This window comes from Lissotriton vulgaris, chromosome 7, assembly GCF_964263255.1.
Source record: "Lissotriton vulgaris chromosome 7, aLisVul1.2, whole genome shotgun sequence".
NCBI classification, from domain to species: Eukaryota; Metazoa; Chordata; class Amphibia; order Caudata; family Salamandridae; genus Lissotriton; species Lissotriton vulgaris.
The window spans coordinates 1,756,052,294-1,756,074,363 of record NC_141695.1 but is presented as its reverse complement, the minus strand read 5'-3'; the positions used below and the strand labels follow the sequence as shown (position 1 = coordinate 1,756,074,363).

Here is a 22,070-nt window from a genome sequence, read left to right as displayed (position 1 = left end):
AAATAATTGCTTTAATTGGTAATTAATTTTTTTAAATTGGTAATTCATTTTTTTTATTGATAATTAATGTTTTTAATTTGCAAATAATTATTTTAATTGGTAATTAATGTTTTATTTGGTAATTCAGTTTGTTAATTGGTAAATAATGTTTTTAATTGGTAATTATTTTTTTATTTATTGGAAATTATTTTTAATAAATTGGTAATCAATGTTTCATAAAAAGTATTAATTGGTATGAAAAATAATGTTATTGTTTAATATTGTTTAGTTGTGAATTAATTTTAAATAATGTAATTGTTTTGTAAAGAAAAATATTTTATTGTTCAAAAATTATTTGTTGATTAATATTGATTAAATATTATTTATTGGTATTTATTGTAAAATTATTGTTAATTTATTGTTAATTAATTATTTAATTGTAACTATGTTTTTAATAAGTATTATTAGGTATTCATAAATGATGTAGAGTGGTAAATTTTTTAAATTATTTATTATTTTAAATAAAAAAAAAAAATTATAAGTATGTTATATTTAAATTCTACGCTATCCAATGTTTTCCTACTGTTTCACTCTGTGGAGTTAGAATATTCATTTTTACCCCTACACTATCCAACGCTTTCCCTACTGTTGCACCCTCTGGAGTTGGAATAGTAATTTTTACCCCTACGCTATCCAACTCTGTCCCTACTGTTGCACCCTCTGGAGTTGGAATAGTAATTTTTACCCCTACGCTATCCAACGCTTTCCCTACTGTTGCACCCTCTGAAGTTGGAATAGTAATTTTTACCCCTACGCTATCCGTTTTCCCTACCATAGTGCACTCTGGAGTTGGAATAATAATTTTTACCCCCTGGAGTTGGAATAGTGATTTTTACCCCTATGCTATCCAACGCTTTTCCTACTGTTGCCCTCTCTGGAGTTGGAATAGTAATTATTACCCCTACGCTATCCAACGTTTTCTCTACTGTTGCACCCTCTGGAGTTGGAATAATAATGTTTACCCCTACGATATAAAATGCTTTCCCTACTGTAGCGCCCTCTGGAGTTGGAATAGTAATTTTTATCCCTACGCTAGCCAACGCTTTCCCTACTGTAGCACCCTTTTGAGTTGGAATAGTAATTTTTACCCCTATGCTATTCAACGCTTTCCCTACTGTAGATTATGTGGCTTTCGGTGTCCAGGATACTAAAGAAGAAGGATGGTGCTTACGGGTGAGACACAGTGTTCTGAAAGTATGTGTGTGAGACAAAGACGTCAATACCTCTAAGATGAAGAACTGGAGCTGGGTCGCTGCAAATCACAGGGTTGTTTTCCACTTGAAGTGAAATAGATATTGAGAGAGAAGCTCAGGTTGTCTCTAAGGTCCCCTGAGTCCAAAGGAGGAAAGCAAAAATGTCCAAAAATAAACATCTACAATTCTCTGTTTTGAATGGCTGCCCTAAAACATGTTCTATGGCTCAGATCAGCAGCCAGCACATGTGTACCTCAGACATGAGGGAGTCCTGCACAACATGTCCTCCTCACCCTCAACCGGCCTCAAAAGTGCCTAAAGTGCAGCAAACACCCACCCCACCACCCTCTGCACAAAAAACAAACACCTGACATGCTCCCTCACCACCCTCTATACCTTCCCTCCTCTTCCTACCTGATTGTCTGCTCTATATACCTCACTGTGAGAGGGAGAGCCACACTGTGGTGATACCGCCTCTGTGGCAGCTGCTCTGCGATAGTGGCTCTGCTTTACGATAGTGGCTCTGTGACAGCGGCTCTGCAGCAGCAGTTCTATTGCAGCGGCTCTGTGGCAGCGGCTATGTGACAGCGGCTCTGCAGCAGCGACTCTATTGCACTGGCTCTGTGGTATCTGTTCTGAGACAGCGGCTTTGTGATAGCAGCTCTACAACGGCGGCTCTGCTGCAGCGGCTCTGTGACAGCGGCTCTGCAGCAGAGGTTTTATGACAGCGGCTCTGTGGCAGCGGCTCTGTGACAGCGGCTCTGAGACAGCAGCTCTGAGACAGCAGCTCTGTGGCAGCGGCTCTATTGCAGCGGCTCTATTGCAGCAGCTCTGTGACAGCGGCTCTGTGACAGCGGCTCTGCAGCAGCAGCTCTGACAGCGGCTCTGCAGCAGCGGCTCTGTGACAGTGGCTCTGTGGCAGCAGCTCTGTGACAGTGGCTCTGTGGCAGCGGCTCTATTGCAGCAGCTCTGCGGCAGCGGCTCTGTGGCAGCGGCTCTGTGACAGCAGCTCTGTGACAACGGCTCTGTGAAATCGGCTCTGTGGCAGCAACTCTGCGGCAGCAGCTCTGTGACAGCGGCTCTGTGAAAGCGGCTCTGCGGCAGCAGCTCTGTGGCAGCAGCTCCGTGACAGCGGCTCTGACTGCGGCTCTGCGGCAGCGGCTCTGTGACAGCAGCTCTGTGGCAGCGGCTCTGACAACGGCTCTGCAGCAGCGGCTCTGTGACAGCGGCTCTGCGGCAGCAGCTTTGTGACAGTGGCTCTGTGGCAGCGGCTCTATTGCAGCGACTCTGCGGCAGTGGCTCTGTGGCAGCAGCTCTGTGACAGCAGGTCTGTGACAGCGGCTCTGTGAAAGCGGCTCTGCAGCAGCAGCTCTGTGACAGTGGCTCTGTGACAACTGCTCCTCAGGGAGGCGATTTCCTTGCAGTTGCTGGTCTCCTCAGACACCTTCGTCAGTTTCTGGAGGCTTAGGTGAAGGTCACAGAAGACCACCTGCTAGAGCAATGCCTTAAGTCCTTGGAGTGTGCTGCCCTGATGTCAGAGCAGTGAAAAAATGGGGTTTAAAGCCTGCATAATGACAATCCCTCTTAATGGGAGTCATACACAAAAAGGCACTGAGAAACAACATATAGAGTGAGTTAAATTATGGAAACCACTATAAACTTACCAAATGCCAAAGAACAGGTGTCGGTGTAGCCTTCCTGCTCCCCACTGCATGCCAGGGTCATGCTAGGAGTGATATCGCTCCACGGCACGTTACGCTTTACCTCGTTGTTTGCACTGTCATTAATGCTGGGGGACAGATACAGTCGTACCTGGGCAGGTGGGGACCCCTCAGGCCAGGAGCACGAGAGCTCCACTTGACTGTCATCGATTCTCTGAGCTCCACACTGGATCCCTCCACTGGGTCTCCCTGAAAAGGGAACAAGGAGATGGAATGAGGAGCGGCTCCGACCTGAGCACTGGCCCAGGGCTCACAGCACATTCACAGGACTACATGCAGACTGCTACAGTTGTTATATATTTTCAAAACATACTGTGTAGTGTTCAATGTTAATTATTAATAAGTTGGTTGCTCCCTCCCTCTTTTCCCTCTGAACACCCCACCCTGCCATCCTGTGAAATGGTCTGTCCCATGGACCTTGTTGAATGAAGTGACACAGCAAAGAACAGTACCGACACAATTTTAAATATGGATGTGCTCTCAGAATGTACCTAGTAAAAGCTTTATTCAACCTATTGCCTTGACACAAATTGGCGACAAGAAACGGAATGCAAATCCACACCGTAATTTCTCCATGCTCGTGCGTCAGCAGTCAGCGGTGCCGCCATGCCTACTGAGAGCAGTTGCGCATTGCTTAATCAACGCCCAAATCGGGTAAGTGAGGTCAGAGAAAGTGGTATTTTTCCATCACATTGACTGATATGACCATTCCTGTGTAAACTGCACCCACTCTGTAGAAACACTCTGCCTCCTTCTCTGTGACTAACCTGCTGGTCGCTGTTTGCTGGGTGGGGCACAGCATAGCGGACCAGCAGCACCCACACCCACGTTTGCCTGCTGAAAGTAGCTTCTGAGGATAAAACTCCCACTGCAAAGTCTACGCCTGCCATTCCTTCAAAGTCCTGTCCGGCATTTCCATTCTGCATTTAGGGCAAGGTGTCATCGAATTTACAGAACCTTCCAAGCTTCAGTGCATTCACACTTCTTTCACATGTAACCCTTGGGGAATTTTCTTTGATTGCCCACGCATCATTGCTGTAAAACTGCGACTGGGTTTCATAATAATTTACGGCTGTCTTTTCACCGTTTTTTATACATTATAAAGCATACCCACCCTGTTGACATCCCTCCCACCTCTTCTAATCAGTGTCTCAACCTGCCTCACCATCATCCAGTGGGCAACTTGATCCTTCACACAAATTCTTGCAAAATAAAGGGATCCCCTAATTCTATGGAAACAATGTGTGGAGGAGTTCCAAACTTATTTGGTGGCCATCCATGCCTACAAGATGAGTGCTAAGTGGAAGATGGGGATTTAGTTGCATAGTTTGGGATTTGAATGCTAAGACGCGTTCCGCATTTTATCCAAAATTGCAGCACTAGATGATGAAGGGCGTATGCTGGTTTTGAAGAGGTACTGGTGAAGCTGGAGAAAAGGTTCAAGCCCACCATAAGCCTCACAATTGAAAGCTACCTTTTTTACACCAGGAAGCAAAAGGAGGGAGAGTTATTGGATGAATTCATCATAGGGTTGAGAGAATTATGGTCAGCATATGACTTTAGTGAGTCCACAGATGACACCAAGACACCAACCACAAATGTATTCAGGAGAAATTGTATGTTATAGGCAAACTAACTCTAGATGAACTTATCAAATCTGCTAACGCCATCGAACTGTCTGTATCTTGGGTCCCAGACGTAAATGAGTAAAAACACAGAAATACGAAGGATGGGATTAGCAGCATGATGAGCAAACCTGGAAAATCTAAAGGAAGAAAGTCAAAAAAAGTGATGGGAAACTGTTATGTTTGAGATGCATTAGATCATCACATCTACCTTGTTCAGGAAGTGTCCCACCCTGGTAAAGGAGTGCAATGTTTGCAGGCATGCAGGGCACTTTGGCAAGGTATGCAGAGAGGGCAATGGATGATTGAGGCCCAGAGTGCCCAAACGTACAGAGGATTCACATTGTAAGGATAATGCATCGATGGAATCTGAAATGAAACCCGCTCGCAGGGTGATTCTAATGGACAGAGGTGTCAACACTATCACTTGAGAAGAGATGGGTAGATTGCCATGGTTCACAATACGCGTCCTAAACAATGTGTTGGATATTAGATCCGATTCAGGTTTGCCATCACTACAAACAACACAATGATGTTTTCCAAAATGTTTGCACCATTAGAAGGCCCTTTTTCCAATCCTAGCTTCAAAGCAATTACGTTTGACTCCAGGTCAATTGACTTCATTGGTTATTTTTCCACTGTTGGAGTGTTCAAAGAAAGAAGAGTGTGTTTCAAAAGCTGTGTACAAATGAGAGAGATATGTGCTCCGAGTCAGAAGGATCAGAAACCTTTGCAGATTATGTTGAATCCTAACGCACCACACCCAGTTTTGATGATACTTGATGATGAGCTAAGTAACAAATTGATAGAAAAATTTGCAGTAACCTTCAGGGAAGGCTTTGGAAAGCTGGTAGACTTTGCTCATAGAATCAAGATGAAAATATAATTTGTGCAAGTCAAGTAGAAGTTAAGATGTGTACCCTTGACCTTGAGAAAGGATTTACAGACTCTTAACAAGATCTACCTTCACATGATATCATTGAAGAACCTAAATTGTCATAGTGGGTTTCACCAATTGTTTTAGAAAAACAAAGGTAATCTTTGTTGACGTGTCGAGTTCAGGCCACTTAATGCGAACATCGTTATTGATGGACATCCCTTACCAAAGGAGAATAAACTTATATCTATTTTGGGTGAAGCTGCTGTGTTCTAAACATTGGATACCATCAATTAGAATTGACAGAAGACTTAGACCACTGACTACTTTCATGACTCCATTTGGTCTCTTCCAATAAAAATGGATGCCATTTGGTGTTGTGTAAGTGTCTTCTGTTTACCAAAAAGCCATGTACGAAATTATTTAAGGGCATGGAAGATCAGGTGAAATTTACAAGATGACATCCTGGTCTTTTCAAAGTACGTTCAAGAACATTTCGAGGTTCTACATCAGGTCTGCCTCAGGTTACAAGCCAATGGGTTGACTCTTCCTCCTGAAAGTGTCAAATGTTCAAGGAGCAACTGGACTAACTATGTCACAGTTTGACAGCAGAAGGTGTGATTCACAAGGAGTCTTGAATTAATGCAGTTAGGCAATCAACCAATCAATAGAGATCAATCACTATTCTTTTGTGGCTTATGTGAGTGCTATTCCATGTTTCATATAAAACTTTGCATCAGTCGTGGGACCTCTAAGACTGCTCCTTCATTAAAACCAACAAATTGAGTGGGGTGACAAACAAGTGGAAGCGTTTAAGTTGATAAAACAGAGCACACCTAATGCTCCCACATTGAGACCAGTTGCGATTGGCAAAGAGTGAACCATCACTGTTGATGCCAGTGCATACGAGCTTGGAGCTGTAGCTTTACAAAAACAGGGCCACAATGAGTGAGTGGTGGGTTATGCTTCCAAAACACTCAGTCAGTCCAGCCAGTGTCTTAGGGTGCCTCCAGGTGTCTCCTTCTAAGACTTGCCTGTATCCATGTGAACTGGTTGATCATGGTACAGAAGAACCAGTGCTGATGGGGCTCAGCAGGAAGAAGGTCCCCTACCTGGCTCAGATCTCCATCATATTTTAAATAATTTTCATCAAGTTTAACCTTCCCTGGATTAGCTGATTCATCATAAAATAGAGTTTCATTTTCAACCAAACTATTAAAAAAAAAACATAAAACCCTCATTTTTAGTGTTTTGCAAAAGTATTACCCTGGCATCACCCCTGTTTGCACAGGGCTCGATTTATACATTATGAAAAGTTTATTGCATCCAGTAAAGGTAACAAAGTTTGAGTAGAATGCTAAATATAAGAAATCAAACCTGCCAAAATTTAATAAATGAAAAATGGCCATTGATTTACCAGAACATACACCAAAATCCTCATGTCATTTCCAAACATTTGCAATAGCAGTTTTTTATTGCACCTTCCTCGTGGCTACTCGTGATGAAGGCCTAAGTATGATTTTTGAAGACCAGGGCGACCTGATTACAAGTTAGGAATTAGATGTGTTGTGCTCGCATCTAGTGAAATAATAAAAAATATGCTGGAAGCAAAATAAAGAATGGCAAATATTGAAAGCAAAATAAAAAACTGAAAATATATGCCTACAAAAATGAATAATAAACAAAAGACACTGCAACAAAATAACAATTCAAAAAAGTTGACTTTTCTTTTTTTTTGTCCTCATAACCACCATGTAGACATAATGCCAAAACGGATTAACAGAGATCAGCTGTCTCAGTTTATCAAAAAAACTGGAAGGGACACAAGCATAGTGGGGACCATCCATCCCTCAGCTATCGTCTGCATTCTGGAGAGGCACGGAATCCACATTTACCCAGCTACTGTAAACCTTGGTGTAAGTGACAGCCAAATCGGGCCGGACTAAGACCGGGTAACGGCTGTAGCAATGGTGCAAACAGCAGAGGCACCAAAGGAGATCAATCATTGGACCCGGGGAAAAAAAAAACCCTGGTTAAGTCAATGACCCATGATAATAAATGCCAAAAAGCCCTTTTGCTGTGGTTGCCCGACCTGGCCAAATCAGTGCGTGAGGTCTGCAGGACTGAAACTTGCCAGTCTCTGAATGTAGAGTCCTTCCATTTCCTGCAGATCTCCCTTCTTGATAACAGCATTGCATAAAACACTTGACTTTTGGCTGAACTCTGTACACCCTCTAGGACACCAAATATCACAAGAGATAAATCCATGGTGACTGAGGCTCCCAAAGATGCTGTGATGGAATTGCTAATCTCCTCCCAATATGTGACTAAGTGAGGGCATTCGAAAAACATATGTGCATCTGATTCAGCAACAAGCCCGCATTTAGCACAAGACACTGAATCGCCTTTGGAAAATTTAGACAGCCTAAGAGGGGAATAGTATGCCCTATGCAGGGTAAAGATTTGATTCCTGGGTAGCCAAGAAGGCTTGACTATGTTCCACAAGAGTCCAAATGAAGCCGACCAAAGATCCTGCAAATTGTGGTCCATCAGTAAAGAGCCCCACAGCGACTCCGGCAGAACGAAGTCGCCATCCGACTCATCCAGTATAAAATTATACCACTTGGATACTTCTTTTTTAGCTGGACCGAGGTTTACCAAGTTAGATACCTATGGACTGTATCCTCCAAGTCTGGACTTGCTCCTGTTGGCGGAAAAAATTTTGAAAGCTTGAGTCCAGCTAGCCATTTGCAAATATTTGAACTGTGAAAGGTTGGGGCCGATCTTGGCCTGCAGATGTTCCCACGAGAGAGGATCCCCCCTCATAAAAAAGGTCTCCCCAAACTTCCAGGCCTGCCTCTCTCAAAGGAATAGCTAGACTGTCTTCAAGCTAAGCGGGGCTTTCAGGTAACCCCCACAACAGTGTTTTTTCACAAAGGTAACCTTGTTTTGTAGATTTCATAACTTCGGCCCATGTTCTTGCAAGACCTTGTAGAATCTTTAGTTTGATTTTTTTTTTTAAACTTGGGATTGCCGAATTTAAAAAGAAAGCCCAAACGATTAACTCTTTCCCCGTCCAACATAGCTGCAAACATCGGGCCCACCCCAGAAGCTGAGGGCACTTTCAGCAACATTCGGGAATGGGATAATTGGAAGGCCCATGCATACATCTTCAGGTCTGGAGCAGCCAGGGCCCCCTTATCCCTTCGCCGTCGTAGTTTTTTCCATGCAATTCTTGGAAGATGGTTATTCCAGATAAAAGATGAAATATTAGACTGAAACTTGGTTAAAATAACTTGATCAAAATATAAGGGAATTTTAATAAAAAAGAAATTTGGGGTCGGATCGACATTTTAATAAGGTTGGCTCTTCCTAATAATGAAAGAGGCAGGTGCGACCATGATTGGAGAAGCTTACGGCATTCTTTGACAACTGCTGATAAGTTAACCTGGGCAAGTTTATTTATGTCCTTCACAATCGTCAAGCCTAAGTACCGCATTGAGGTGCCTGCCTGAAACTCTGTTACAGAATCATCATCATTCCAGATCAACATTTCAGTCTTGGCTGCATTGATCTCATATCCTGATATTTGTCAGAATATATGAGCCAATCTCAGGATAGCTGGGAGTGCGGTGGTAACCTCTGATGTCAAAATAAGCACATCATCGGCATATAATGCTACCTTTCTCATCCATCCCTGATAGAAAAATGGTTTGATGGTCACCTCCTCCCTTAGTTGTTGCGCAAAGGGTTCGATATAAAAATCGAAAAGCAAGGGGGAAAACGGGCATCCCTGCCGGGTCCCCCTAGAGATAAAGAAAGGGTCCTACAGGTCTCCATTAACTGGTAAGCGCGCAGATGGATTATTATACAGCAGGCTTATCGCCCTACGAAACCCCTCGCCCACGCCGAATTTGGCCAAGCCCTCCGACAGGTACACCAAGTTAACTCTGTCGAAGGCCTTGGTTGCATCCATCGTGAGGGTGGCCAACGGAAGATTGCTAGTTATTGCCATATCCATTGCGCCAATTAGATCATAAGTCAGTTCATAGAGTTGTCTTCCTTTCAGGAAGCCCTTCTGATCAGAATGAAGAACTGAAGAGGCAATCGAGGCCAGCCTAGTTGATAAAACTGTGGTGAAGATTTTATAATCCACATTTAATATAGAAATAGGCCTATAAGATCCACAAGCCTCCTTAGGTTTACCAGGTTTTATAATAAGGGTAAAATAGGCATTTGTCCCACGACACAGGAGGTGGCAGTCCTTCAAGAAGAATTTGATTGAAAAGGATAGTGAGGAAGGGAACAATTTCTAACTCCAAGGCTCTGTATAACTCAGCCAGCAATCCGTCGGGTCCGGACGCCTTCCCCCTCTTACCCTTCCTGATGGCTGATCTCACCTCATCCTCCGTAATAGTGCTGTCCAGATATTGAGACTGCTCAGGGGAGAAAGAGGGAAGATCAATGTTACTCAACCAGCCTACAATAGACTCGGGTAGAATTACCTTATCCTCTTCATATATAACTTGGAAGAACTCCCTAAAAACCCTCCTGATTTCCTCATCCGATGAAAAGGTGTTATTATCTACTGTTATCGCTGCTATATTATTACGGACCTGACCTATTTTGATCTTCCATGCCAGTAGTTTCCCAGCACCCTCACTATATTCGAAATGTGCCAATTTGCTGGCCTCCCATCTTTGTTGGACTCTAAGATTTAAGGCCGAGGCTAGGCTACCTTTTAAGACCAACAATTGATTATGAAGAGGATCTAAAATAGACCCTGAAGCTGTGCCGTTAGTATCTATATCCTGTTGAATTCGGGCAATATCTGCTTCAATGGAAGAAATCTCCTCCCTGTATTGCTTCCTATGATAGGCGACTTTACCCGTAATGAGCCCCCTTGAGGTAGCATTAAATGAGTACCAAATAATTCTATTTGTGGTGGAGCCGTTATTAGATATAAAAAAATTATGGGTCTCCGACTTTAGATATAGAATGTCCTCAGGATGGGAAAGAAGAGAACGATTAAAGGACCACGTACCGGGGGGCTTCTTAGTATGGAGGACCAATTCCATTTCAACCGAAGAATGATCTGAAAGATGAGACGGTAGATAGTCAATGGTCTTAACAGAGTCTACCAGTCTCTGACTAATTAAAATGAAGTCAATCCTTGACTGGTGATGATATTTAAAATTACGGAAAGAGACCCCTTTTTGTTGCCCAGACCTCTGCCGCCAAACATCCAAATAACCATATTTCCTCATAGCATCCAGTAGGAAGGATCTAGTTTTAGATAAAAGAAGGGATCGACTATTAGCAGATCTGTCCAAGACAGGATCCAGCACAACATTAAAATCGCCGGCCAATATTGTGGGGCCTGAGAAGGAAAGCAACTGCGAGAAAACAGACTCCAGAACTGAAGGGTCGTCCTGGTTCGGGCCGTAATTGCCCAAAACTGTAATTTGAGACCCAGCTATAATAACTGACGCAATGGCCCATCTGCCACAAGGATCCACAGCCTGTGACACAAACCTAGTTTTGGCACCTTTCTTAAAGATAACCTTTTTTTAAAGATAACCGATACACCCCAGGTATGCGATGTTTGGGTGGTAGAAACCGCAAAGTCGATCCACCGGTTCTTCCTGGTGAGGGCGAGCATTTCACTATGAATCAAGTGAGTCTCCTGCAACACCACGACCTGCACATCCAAGTCACGCAGGTATTGCAAAATTCTGTTAGCTCGGGGCTTGGTGCGGAGGCCATTGACATTCCAGGAGATAAACTTCACGCTACTCATCCCTCAACCAGGAAGAACAAGAATACCGTACTAAGTGCGGCAGTTGTACGTTATCATCCATCACTTCTTTGCTCAAAATATGCCTGTTACCTATATCGCTATTTAGGTTATTGAGGACTTTTTTATATTTTTGCCACCCCCTCCACCTACCCCCCCCCCCCAAGTGCCCATCCCCCCCTCACTCCCGCCCCCATGAAAACCCTTGCAATATCTAACCGGAACAATGTCCAGTAGATAGTGCCCCTCCGTGAACTCCCAGCAAGAAGACACCCCAATATATTTAAAAGAGGATATAAGAGACAAAACAACAAAAAAAATACAAAAAGACAAAAGAGAGCTTATACTATGAGCATATTAAACTCCTCAAGTTAGCAAGAGAGGCAAGTGAAGGACCTGATTCAACATTTAGTAAGTAGGAGATATCATTAAGGAGATATGATATATGTATGCCTTAAATGCCCCCTTTGCCCAACTCCATTATTAATTCATCGGCAGCTTGTACAGACCTAATGTTGAACATCTTGTTGTTGTACATAACTTTAAGAGCCGCCGGGAACATGAGCTGATCTGTTGCACCTAACCTTCTAAAGGCATCAAGGCGCCTCCCAAATTCCCACTGTTTTTCGAGTGTGACTCTGGAGAGGTCTGATCTTATGAGAAAAGTAAACCCCTTCCCAGCCAATGCCTTTTGTTTCAAGGCCATGTTAAGGATCTGCTCTTTCAATACATAGGTATGAAAATTGACTAAAATTTTGCGAGGTTTGGATCTCTGGGGGTTTCATCTAAAGGGATCCCTATGAATTCTTTGAATGTCAGCAGACAATTCTTCAAATGAATGCTCTAAACATAGGGAATCTTTAAGTAGAGTGGTGATATACTGCTTGATGTCTGACCCCTCGGACCTTTCCAGGACGTTGAGAATACGAATGTTCCCCCGTCTTGCATTATTTTCGAGGGTTTCCATCCTCTCGCTAAGGGCAAGATCTTCCTTTGTAAGCTTCTGTATATCAACTTTCCCCTGATCCAAATGGATTGAATGTGATGCTACTGTCTCTTCAAGAACACCAGTTCTTATAGTAAGCCCATCAATTTTATTGTCCAATGATTCGCAATATTTCCAAATCTCTGCTTGATTAGCAGAAGATTCGGTAAAGCCCTTCCTTATCTCCAAAGTAAGGGCAGAGAACATCCCCAGTAGAGACACTGCTGTTATTGAAGAGGCCGCTAATAAGTCCGTATCGACTAGAACAGGGGAGATTTCCATGTCGGCCCCCCCAGATGCCCCTGATGATCCCGCTAGAATAGATTCTTCATCCAAGCCTGTAGTTACGGTCGGGGAGACGCACTGTGCTAACGTGGATGAAGATTGGTCAGTTGTACTTTGCAGGGGCTGTAGTTCTTTCCCTATATCCTGGACTCCCTGACAGTCCCCAAGGAGCCCAGGAGGTACTGACTGTTTAGGACTATGGGTAGAAGGTGACCCCTCCTCAACTGCATCACTCTCTTCAGGCGAAGGTGTAGATATTATCTCCAGGGTTGAAATAGGAGGGGGGAGAGGGGCGTCTGAAATGGTTGCCATATCAATATCGTCCAAAAGATGCAGTATCTGAGGGACCACCTTAAAATAGGATCGGAGTGATGGGGTAATTTTTTAGCCTATGGAAAGCACCGTTTTGGGGTTCTTAGCCTTAGATTTGCCACTAGAACTGGTGTGCTTAGACTTGACCTCTGTACTCAAAAAAGATGAAGACTTTATCTTAGCTGGGGTATCGAGAGAAGGCCCGACAGCCTCTCTAATCTCCCCAGTCTCCCCAGAATCACCCGATTTGTTGACTCCAACTTTCTTTTTGCGACCCGACCACGTTTGCCACACCCTTTGCTGGAGATTCTGGGATTATTAGATGTAAGGGGAATCTGCTGGATAACCTCAGAAGAAGTATGGTCAATTATAATACCCGACTCAACAACCGCAAGTGTAAAAAATGCTGGGTCTCCCTTACCAGCTTCAGGAGCCACTAAGCCCTCCACTGTAACAGTTGAACAAGAAAGCTGTAGCTGACCTTGTGGCTCTACTTCTCTGCAGGGCACCTTCTCTCGTGTACGCCGTGAATTCGCCGCATTTGCTGAACCTTGAAAAGGGAGGACCAGGCTTCGCAGCTTTCTACCCCTCCTCAGCTCCAGCGCGGCAGACCAAATCCTTAACCTGGGCTCCAAACAGACCCTCCGCTGCTGAGCTGGAGGGGCGAGAGGGAGTTTCTCACAGCACAGTGGAAAAAAAACTTCAACAAGCGCTTTAACTTTTTTGAAGTCGGAGTGAAAATCATGTAGAATCTGGCCTTTGGTAGACAGCTTACAGAGCTCACTTCCTTCGTGCTCTCCTCGGCGTCCTCCGTCCGTGGCTGAGATCCATGGAAAGGGAAAGAGGGCTACGCGGCAATGCTCATCCACCAGGGTAATGCGCCACATCTCCTTGCCAGGAAGAGAGAAAGAAATACTGCGAGCTCGAAAACGTGCCACGGTAAGTTTTACATTTAGAATATCGATTGTCTCAACAGTCCATAGTTTCCAGCGACATATCCTCGAAACTGTGCATTCCTTGCTACGGGGGATGCAGTTTTACCAGGAGTTCGGTCCGGAGCACTACGGCCAGCTAACTAGCTGCCGCCATGTTTTTCTGTTAAAAGTTGACTGTTCGATATGAAACTGGTTTCACCATCCAGGATTTTAATCCAAAGAGTTTATAACTGCAGGGATCTAACCTAATATGCAATAGGTGTAATTTGCTTCTTGCATCATTTGAAAGATTTTTAAAGAAAAAAATGATGTAGGGAAAATATTTTCCTCTCTATTTCTGAGGTAAATATTTTTCTCTTTACGACTTTTGGTATTCACAAAAGGCACTTTAGTAGTAGTAAAGTTAGGATTCCTAACTTTACTACTACTAAACTGAGAAAAATCCTAACTTTACGACTTTTGGTGTTCACTAAAGGCATTTAGTAGTAGTAAAGTTAGGATTAACTTTACTACTACTTAATGCCTTTTGTGAATACTGAAAGCCGTAAAGTTAGGATTTTGTCCCAGATTACTTTTGTGAATCGGGCCCTTTATTTATTGTTTTTTTTTCTTTTTTCTTTCCTTTCTGTACCCCCAAACCTCTTACCCCAAGTTCTTTACAGGATAGCTCTATCCATCATTAAACATAGCTGATCTAACACCACTAAAACCTTATAAATATTCTTCTTCCTCGAGTCCCCTAATATTTCCAAGAGTCTTAAACCCTAGGAAACACATGATGAATACCCTGTTAACTGCTAGGATCTGGTCTGGTAAAAGTCAAACCTCTCAGTTATAATCTTGAATAACAAAAACACAAACGTTTTTGTCAGTTCCTGTCATAAGATGCAGATAAAAAGTGTAGTACAGTTTTTTTTCTTTTACAATAACATATTTCCAAAAATTGCATGATAGGACAAAAAGTTAGGACCTGATTTTGAACTTAGCGTGCGGTCTACTCTGTCATAATGGTGACGGAAATCCAACCTGCAGAAATATAAATCCCATTATATCCTACGGGATTCATATTTCAGTGACGGGATATCTATCACGTTTGTGACTAACTCATCCGCCAAGATCTAAATCAGGCCCTAAATATTACAAAAAAAAGGTAAAATGTATGCTTTATGTTACTAAAATCGTTTCTCTTGAGTTTATTATCCGGTGGAGTTGAAAAAGATGTTATTTTCCCTAATTTTATTATACCTTTATAATACATCATGCATTTCTCTTTGTATGTTGCTTTGCCAAGTTTGTGCTTAATTAGTAAAAGGAACAAGAGGAGGAACTATGGGGCATATTATCAAGACAGGCGATAAAATTATCGACGCTTTAGCGGCAGAAAGCTGCAGCTAAAGCAGCGATAATGGGCTTGATAATATGCTCTATGGAATTCCAATTGAAGCTCACGTTAGGGGTCCTTCACATCTAACATGGGATTCAATTGGAATTCCATAGAGCATATTATCAAGCCCATTATAGCCGCTTTAGCTGCAGTTTCCTACTGCTAAAGCGGCGATAATTATATCGCCTGTCTTGATAATATGCCCCTATATCTTTTTTCTTTTTTTTCAATTTAAAATGTTGTTTTTTAGTTTCAGCCTAAAAGACAGCATAGCTTTCCAGTTGCAAAGGACACGTTGTGGGTTTACCAAGAGCACAGAGGGTCTTAAAGCCCGCACACTGCTTACCATTGGTTGGTGTTATTGTCATTCTCATTCGCCTTCTTCTTATTGGATGGTTTGCCTTGTCCATCAGGTGTCTGTCTTTCCCCAGGAGCATTGTCAATTTACTTTGCCCTTCCACTGCTCACATTTAGGGAACTACGTTTTAGGCCATGTGTTAGCCAAGACTTTGATTTTAGGAAAATTACATACATACTTTTTGGATCTTTCAGGCAGCTCTCTTCATCAAATGTCGGTTGTTGTTTCATTTACATTTTGCTGCCATCCACTACAGCATACTACATGGGGCGGTGAGTCGGCCACCATTCAATAATTGGTTTATTTCCATGTGAGCGATGGCATTCTGCTCTTTCAAGGGGTCTCATGTGCCTAAAAAGAAAGTCAATTCTATGGCAGGACCGGAGGCTTCTCAGATTGCAAACCTTTCTTCACTGCTTATTCTCAGCAGCCATATAACGATGACATAAAACACATTGTAGGGAAGAGTTAAACTTCAATCACGGTGAATAATAAAGAACTACAAGTCCCATTACACCAATAAATAATGGCAAATCAGTTGTTAGATATCATATAAACAGTGGTGATAGCCTTCTTTGCTGCTCAGCATCCCTGGTAAAAAAGTGCAATATGTTTCTGTTGTAATTTTTTATTAAATATTAAACACAGTCCTTGTCAGAGTGAACCACAAAGTTACGAAATAAAACTGTGCTTAACCCTCTAATAACTTGGCACAAAGCAGTCAGGCTTACCTTAGAGGCAAAGTGTAAAGTATTTGCGCAGCACACAAACAGTAATAATGAGAAAACATAACAGAAGAAAAATTCCAAACCAATTTGGAAAAGAAGAGTAAATTTTTATAAATAACTGAGTTACAAGCCTTTTGCGTTCTAGAACAAGATATCATCAAAAAGCACAAGGTGCCAAATGAGGTTATCAACACAGTTTAGGGTCCACTATAGGTCTGATTAATTATTTCCATGCTCAACCCTGGGTAGCTTGACTGTGAGTAGGCAGGCTTAATTTAGGAGACCTGTATGTAAAGCATTTAAAAACAAAAATTTGGTAAATAATTAACACAAAATAAAAATACCATGCCAATTTATAAAAATAGCAAATATTGTTATCTTTAGCATGACACCAAAAGTACAAAAATCCAATATAGGGAACCAGAGATATGAATTTTTAAATAATAAACATTTTATAGCACTTAGTCACCTTAAGGAGTTTTTTTCCAAAGTTGCTCCAAACTTCGGGCACTTCCTGAAGATCCCCTTCAGGGTACAAAGTGTCCAAAACACAATATAAGGGTCCAGAATCTCAAAAGATGGTCCTTGAAAGTTTTGGAACACAATTCTCACACTGCACCTGGCCGAAATCCTTAAAAGTCCGCTGGATGTACACCAGGCAGAGGACTCCTTATAGAGTTGAGGCAGGTGAGCTCTGCTAACGTGTAGCTTGCAGGTAGTACACTCTTTAAATCTTTTGACTCAAGATACATTCACAGTCCTGTAGTTCCAGATTGTGCAGCAGGCACAGTCCGTCAGAATGCAGGGCTTGGTGGTGCAAATCACCTTTCCATCATGGAAGTCCTTCATCTTCTTTTAGTTTCAAGCAACAGATCTGAGAGGCTCTGATCCTCTCACATATGAATTCAATGTTCTCTGCGGTCATGCAGAAGAACACTCCTGTCAAATGAGGTGTAAGGCAACACCCCAGAGCATGACGACATCCTCCAATGTGTGGCATATTCCTCTCCCAGAAAGCACTAATCCTCCTAAATTCAGTATGGCTGAAAACTCAGTAGAGGAGCAAAAACTAGCTAAGCCAACCTCCAGTATGGCTCATTTCCATAGATCTCCTCCCCCTGACATCGGCAGATTCCAGCCTTATGCCTACCATATAGCTGGGTCAGAGGGAATCGGGGTAGATGGACCCAGCCTTCGCTGCCTGTCCCATTCCTCATTTGATGCCTCGTGCTTTACAACCCCTCCCCCCTGCTCTGGCATTCCTGTGTAGCAGAGCCCTCTATACCAGATAGCCTCTCCCTTGGTGAGCCACTTATCACTTCATCAAATCAGCCTGGCCAATCAGGTAAGACCTCAGGAAGGCTGAAATTTGGGTTACAGAAAAGAATGTCTTTTAGCTTCTTTTCTGTGTATTTTAGGATAAATTCAACAATTTCATATTGTTCAATTTATCAACACCATTCTCCTAAGTCCTTGAATGATAATTAATTCAATTCTAGCGATATTTATGCATTCATAAAGATTTGCCATGTTATTCTATGGGGCTAGGCATCTACAATGGGGAAACTGCAATGGACAATTTCTCCATCATTAGGACAATACAACATCTGTTATAAGGGTCATGCCTATGGTTACGACACCCCCCACCCCTGGGACACCTAGATGAGACATTAGGAGTTCAGAAAATGCAGAAATCACGTAGATGTACACTCCACAGTGCACCTATCACCAAAGTTGATTTTCAGAGGCACTTTACTACAATAGGGAAAGTGAAATGTACCATTTATCTAACCCCAGGGCACAGAAAATCTCTTCTATAAGGGGCTCTCCTAACTACAACCCCCCCCCCCCCCGGGACACCTAGGGGAGACCCTGCAGATAGCTAATATTGTAGATTACTACTTTCTGATTGCCCCTACTACCAAAGTCAGGTTTGCAGTAAATTTACAGGGCTGCTTTTGAAATGACCTCAGGTGCTCAGGAGTGCACACATGCAAGTGCAGAAAGGGCTGCTGGCCTCTAAACTGCTATGCCCTTATATACTAGGGACTTCAAGGTAGTTTTAATCCCCCAGCCCTTTTATCTACCAGGGATTTGTAGGGTAGGTCATGCCAATTGTCTGTGTACCCTAATATATAGTGTACCTTAATGCATGTATGTGTTTTTACTTGTGATTGCAACATAGCATGGCCCTGGACCTGGTTAGACAGAGCCCAGTGATGATCAGGGTCAGTTGCCACCAGCACCAGTTGAACAGAGCACACAAAATGACTTTGCAACAAGGGACTCAGCTTGTCTCACTGAAAGAGTTACCCTAATGAGTTTGGTGTGTGGACTGCATGATACTGCGTGAGGCAGAGATGAGCAGTGAAGTGTGGCTCTTCATCAGTCCATGAACCGCGGATCAAGAGTTGTACTGCGTTGTTGTGCATCAGATTCCGGTGCTGCCAAATAAGTGATGGGGCACTCCATTGAGAGGCTCAATGTCATTCTGTGTCGGGTCTGTGAAGCTGCTGATTAATAGGTGCAGGTTGGAAGGTGCTAGGTTCTGACCCATTTGCATTGGACCCAGGCTGCTGCCAATCAAGAGCTGTGAGGTGCTGCAGTGCAGGGCCCGGCATCATCCTGCGTCGTCTTTCATTGAGAGAGTTTGGCATTGAGGCAGGGAGAAGTAAACTTGTCATGTGTCCGAGTAAGGCCTGGTAGAGATTACCATAATTCTTGTATATACACAAATCCTTCTTCCTAAAGTTGTCTTCTCTTGGCCACATTAATTTTGACACCCATTTTGCATTTAAGACGCTTGGACTAATTTCGCAGAAACAATGACCCTGCTGACACAGAGCAGTGCATAAGAGTCCTATCACATTGACTTGGCATTTGGTATAATGCCTCTCACACGTGTAAAACAAATGTGTTTTATTATTACATCCATTTGGCGACACAGCTATCTCTAGAACACAAACAATGGCTACCCGATTACAATCTTAACCCGAGGCAAGGAGGACATTTTCTATATATAGCCCATTGTTTTCCAACATAATTGTAGGAGAAACGTCTGCTGATCTCAAGGGGTCCTTGAAAGCTGAAGCTTTCGCCTTGCAGCTGACTGACATCTCCGTCAGGGTGTCTAGTTTGTAACCAATACGGAGTCATAAACTCTTACCCATCAGGTAAAGGGGTTAGATCATCCAGGAGGGGTTTTTCTTGGTAAACCATATTTTCAAACCCTATCCATATAGGTTAGGTTTAGCATCATAGGTTTACACTTGTTTATTACAATCTCTTATATGTATGCATGTATAACCTGTCTCAAGAAGATGGTGGAACTCTTTGTTTTATTTTCTGTGTTGACATTCATTTGAGCTTATCTGCCTCTGACTATTAATCATTGCAGCCCACATATTGTATACAAGAATCACTCTGGTTCAATAAATGTTGAAAAAGCCCCTCTGTGTACTTTTTGTATATTTCTCAGAGCAAAAGAAAGCCTTAGCAGCTGCGAAAGTTTGAAGTCTGTCACCACAGTTCCCGAGGGAACAGAGTTGTCAGGTTTTGTGGTTGCCAGAAGTGTTTGCTTCCTGTTTAGGTTAGGAAGGCTACAAGTGGCACTGCGAGCTAGCTGGTCCAAGGGCCAACATATCCGACGAGGGGTGCATGGAGTCAGTCTGGCACTGTCCTAAATTTATGTTGTTCACAAACGTGCAGTTCCTACTGATTGGTGGAAACTACACAACACATCTGACAGCCAAGAAGGAGCCAGGACCACAAGGACAGGCTTGGATGTAAGGATTAATCCTCAGTGGCTTAGCAGGTGGGACTAGACCAGGTCCATTGGGTTTGGTCAGGGTGAAAAGCAAAAGAGGCATGTGGAAACTTGTACCTCTGACATTCACACAGGAAGAGGTACCTGACCTTCTTAAGAGTCACCACTGGAGTCCATGAGAAAAGGCAAGCAGGTCCAGTCTTCCTTTAGTGATACAGACAACCAGGCAGTCCTTATTATGTTCTTCAGAGATCCAGGAGAGTTCTGATTTCACGCTCTTAAGATGACACATTTATATGTGGTGCCGGACTTTGTGTGAGAGAATTCTCTGACTTACCCCCAAAACTGGTTCGAGTCAGTTCTTTTCTTCCGCTGGTCCCCTGGTTGTCCTAACACTCCAATTGATGTGACAATTGGCCCAGTTACTAATTTTGTTTTCACCGAGACAGATCTGCATTTGATTAGATATTCCAAAATGATGTACAAAATTATGTACAAAAGTCCCTTTCCACATCTATGGATCCCATGACTCAACAACTTAAAAATGTACTCTTTCAAATGACACATCTCCACAATTGTCGGCTCAGCGCCAACAGGTGACAACTCAAAAGTAAAAAACAATCCATATCTAAGGTGAACCCAATAAAAAAAATGGCTTATTTAGGTGTTTTTCCTTCAATACCTGAAGCTATTACTGAGGATAAAGGGCCAAAATGTGTTTTCTAATCCCCTGATGATAAAGGGGAACATTTTAATACTGAGGTCTCTGACAAAGAGGAAGTGACTTTTTGGTGACCCTTGTCTAAAAAGAGGAATTACATCAACATTAATGCATGGAAAGTTCTTCTTCTACAACTAATAACTCATCTCTCTTGCATGATACAAAGCAAACCCTTCCAAATAGGAGTCAGAAACAGACTCCATTCAGAATATCCAAGACCTTCTTTACCAGCCAAAGTAGTAGTCACTCCTGATATAAACACTAAATTGTCTGCCTTCTTAGGTAAATTCATAAAAGAATTTTCATAAAAGACCTAGATAAAGGCACTGAGAAATCTTGGAAAGCTAGCCAAGATAAACTTCTATGTTTATAATGGTCTCTTTCTAAAAAATTGATTTGGCATTCACCCCTAAAGGAAATGGCACCACGGTGGATCCTGATCTTTTAACAGACTTGACAGAACAAGCCATCTGTTAATTGGGCAATACTAATTGTGCACTCTCTGCAGACCATCACAGATCCATTCTTTAATAAAATAACTCTAAGCTTTGGGACCTTGCAACAAATGATATATTTACAACAAGGGGTGGTGAGGGACAGAGTCTCTGAATTAAGCAGAAAGCTCTCACCCAGTCAAGAGATCCGGGCTAGATCCAACACCGTTTTTTAGCTCACTGCACCATCCCAGTTTCAGAACCTGGCTGTATGCAAATTAGTCTGTTCCTGTCCCAGTGCATGATGGGAACAGGGCAAACCAAACTACAAAAGCCAATTCTTACACTGGGAAGGAAACAAGCTCCCGGGGACCGGTTTCTGGCATTACAGCCGTCTTCAGCCCGGTTTGCTTGAATCCTGATGGTGCAATGAGCAAGGGACTCATGTCTGAGTATACCCTTCCATGCTTAGGGTGGACAAACATTTTTACAACAAGGGGTGGTGAGGGACAGAGTCTCTGAATTAAGCAGAAAGCTCTCACCCAGTCAAGAGATCCGGGCTAGATCCAACACCGTTTTTTAGCTCACTGCACCATCCCAGTTTCAGAACCTGGCTGTATGCAAATTAGTCTGTTCCTGTCCCAGTGCATGATGGGAACAGGGCAAACCAAACTACAAAAGCCAATTCTTACACTGGGAAGGAAACAAGCTCCCGGGGACCGGTTTCTGGCATTACAGCCATCTTCGGCCCGGTTTGCTTGAATCCTGATGGTGCAATGAGCAAGGGACTCATGTCTGAGTATACCCTTCCACGCTTAGGGTGGACAAAAATATTTACAACAAGGGGTGGTGAGGGACAGAGTCTCTGAATTAAGCAGAAAGCTCTCACCCAGTCAAGAGATCCGGGCTA

At 43.0% G+C, this 22,070-nt stretch overlaps 1 protein-coding gene across 1 annotated transcript in view; it reads right to left on the bottom strand.

The window, feature by feature from the left end:
• LOC147706591 (cell adhesion molecule CEACAM1-like) overlaps nucleotides 1-22,070 on the bottom strand; it is a 261,490-nt gene that overhangs the window by 45,830 nt on the left and 193,590 nt on the right. Inside the window, exon 7 of the mRNA XM_086933082.1 lies at nucleotides 2,897-3,142. Within this exon, the coding sequence (XP_086789208.1) occupies nucleotides 2,897-3,142 (246 nt within the window). The remainder of the gene's footprint in view (nucleotides 1-2,896; nucleotides 3,143-22,070) is intronic.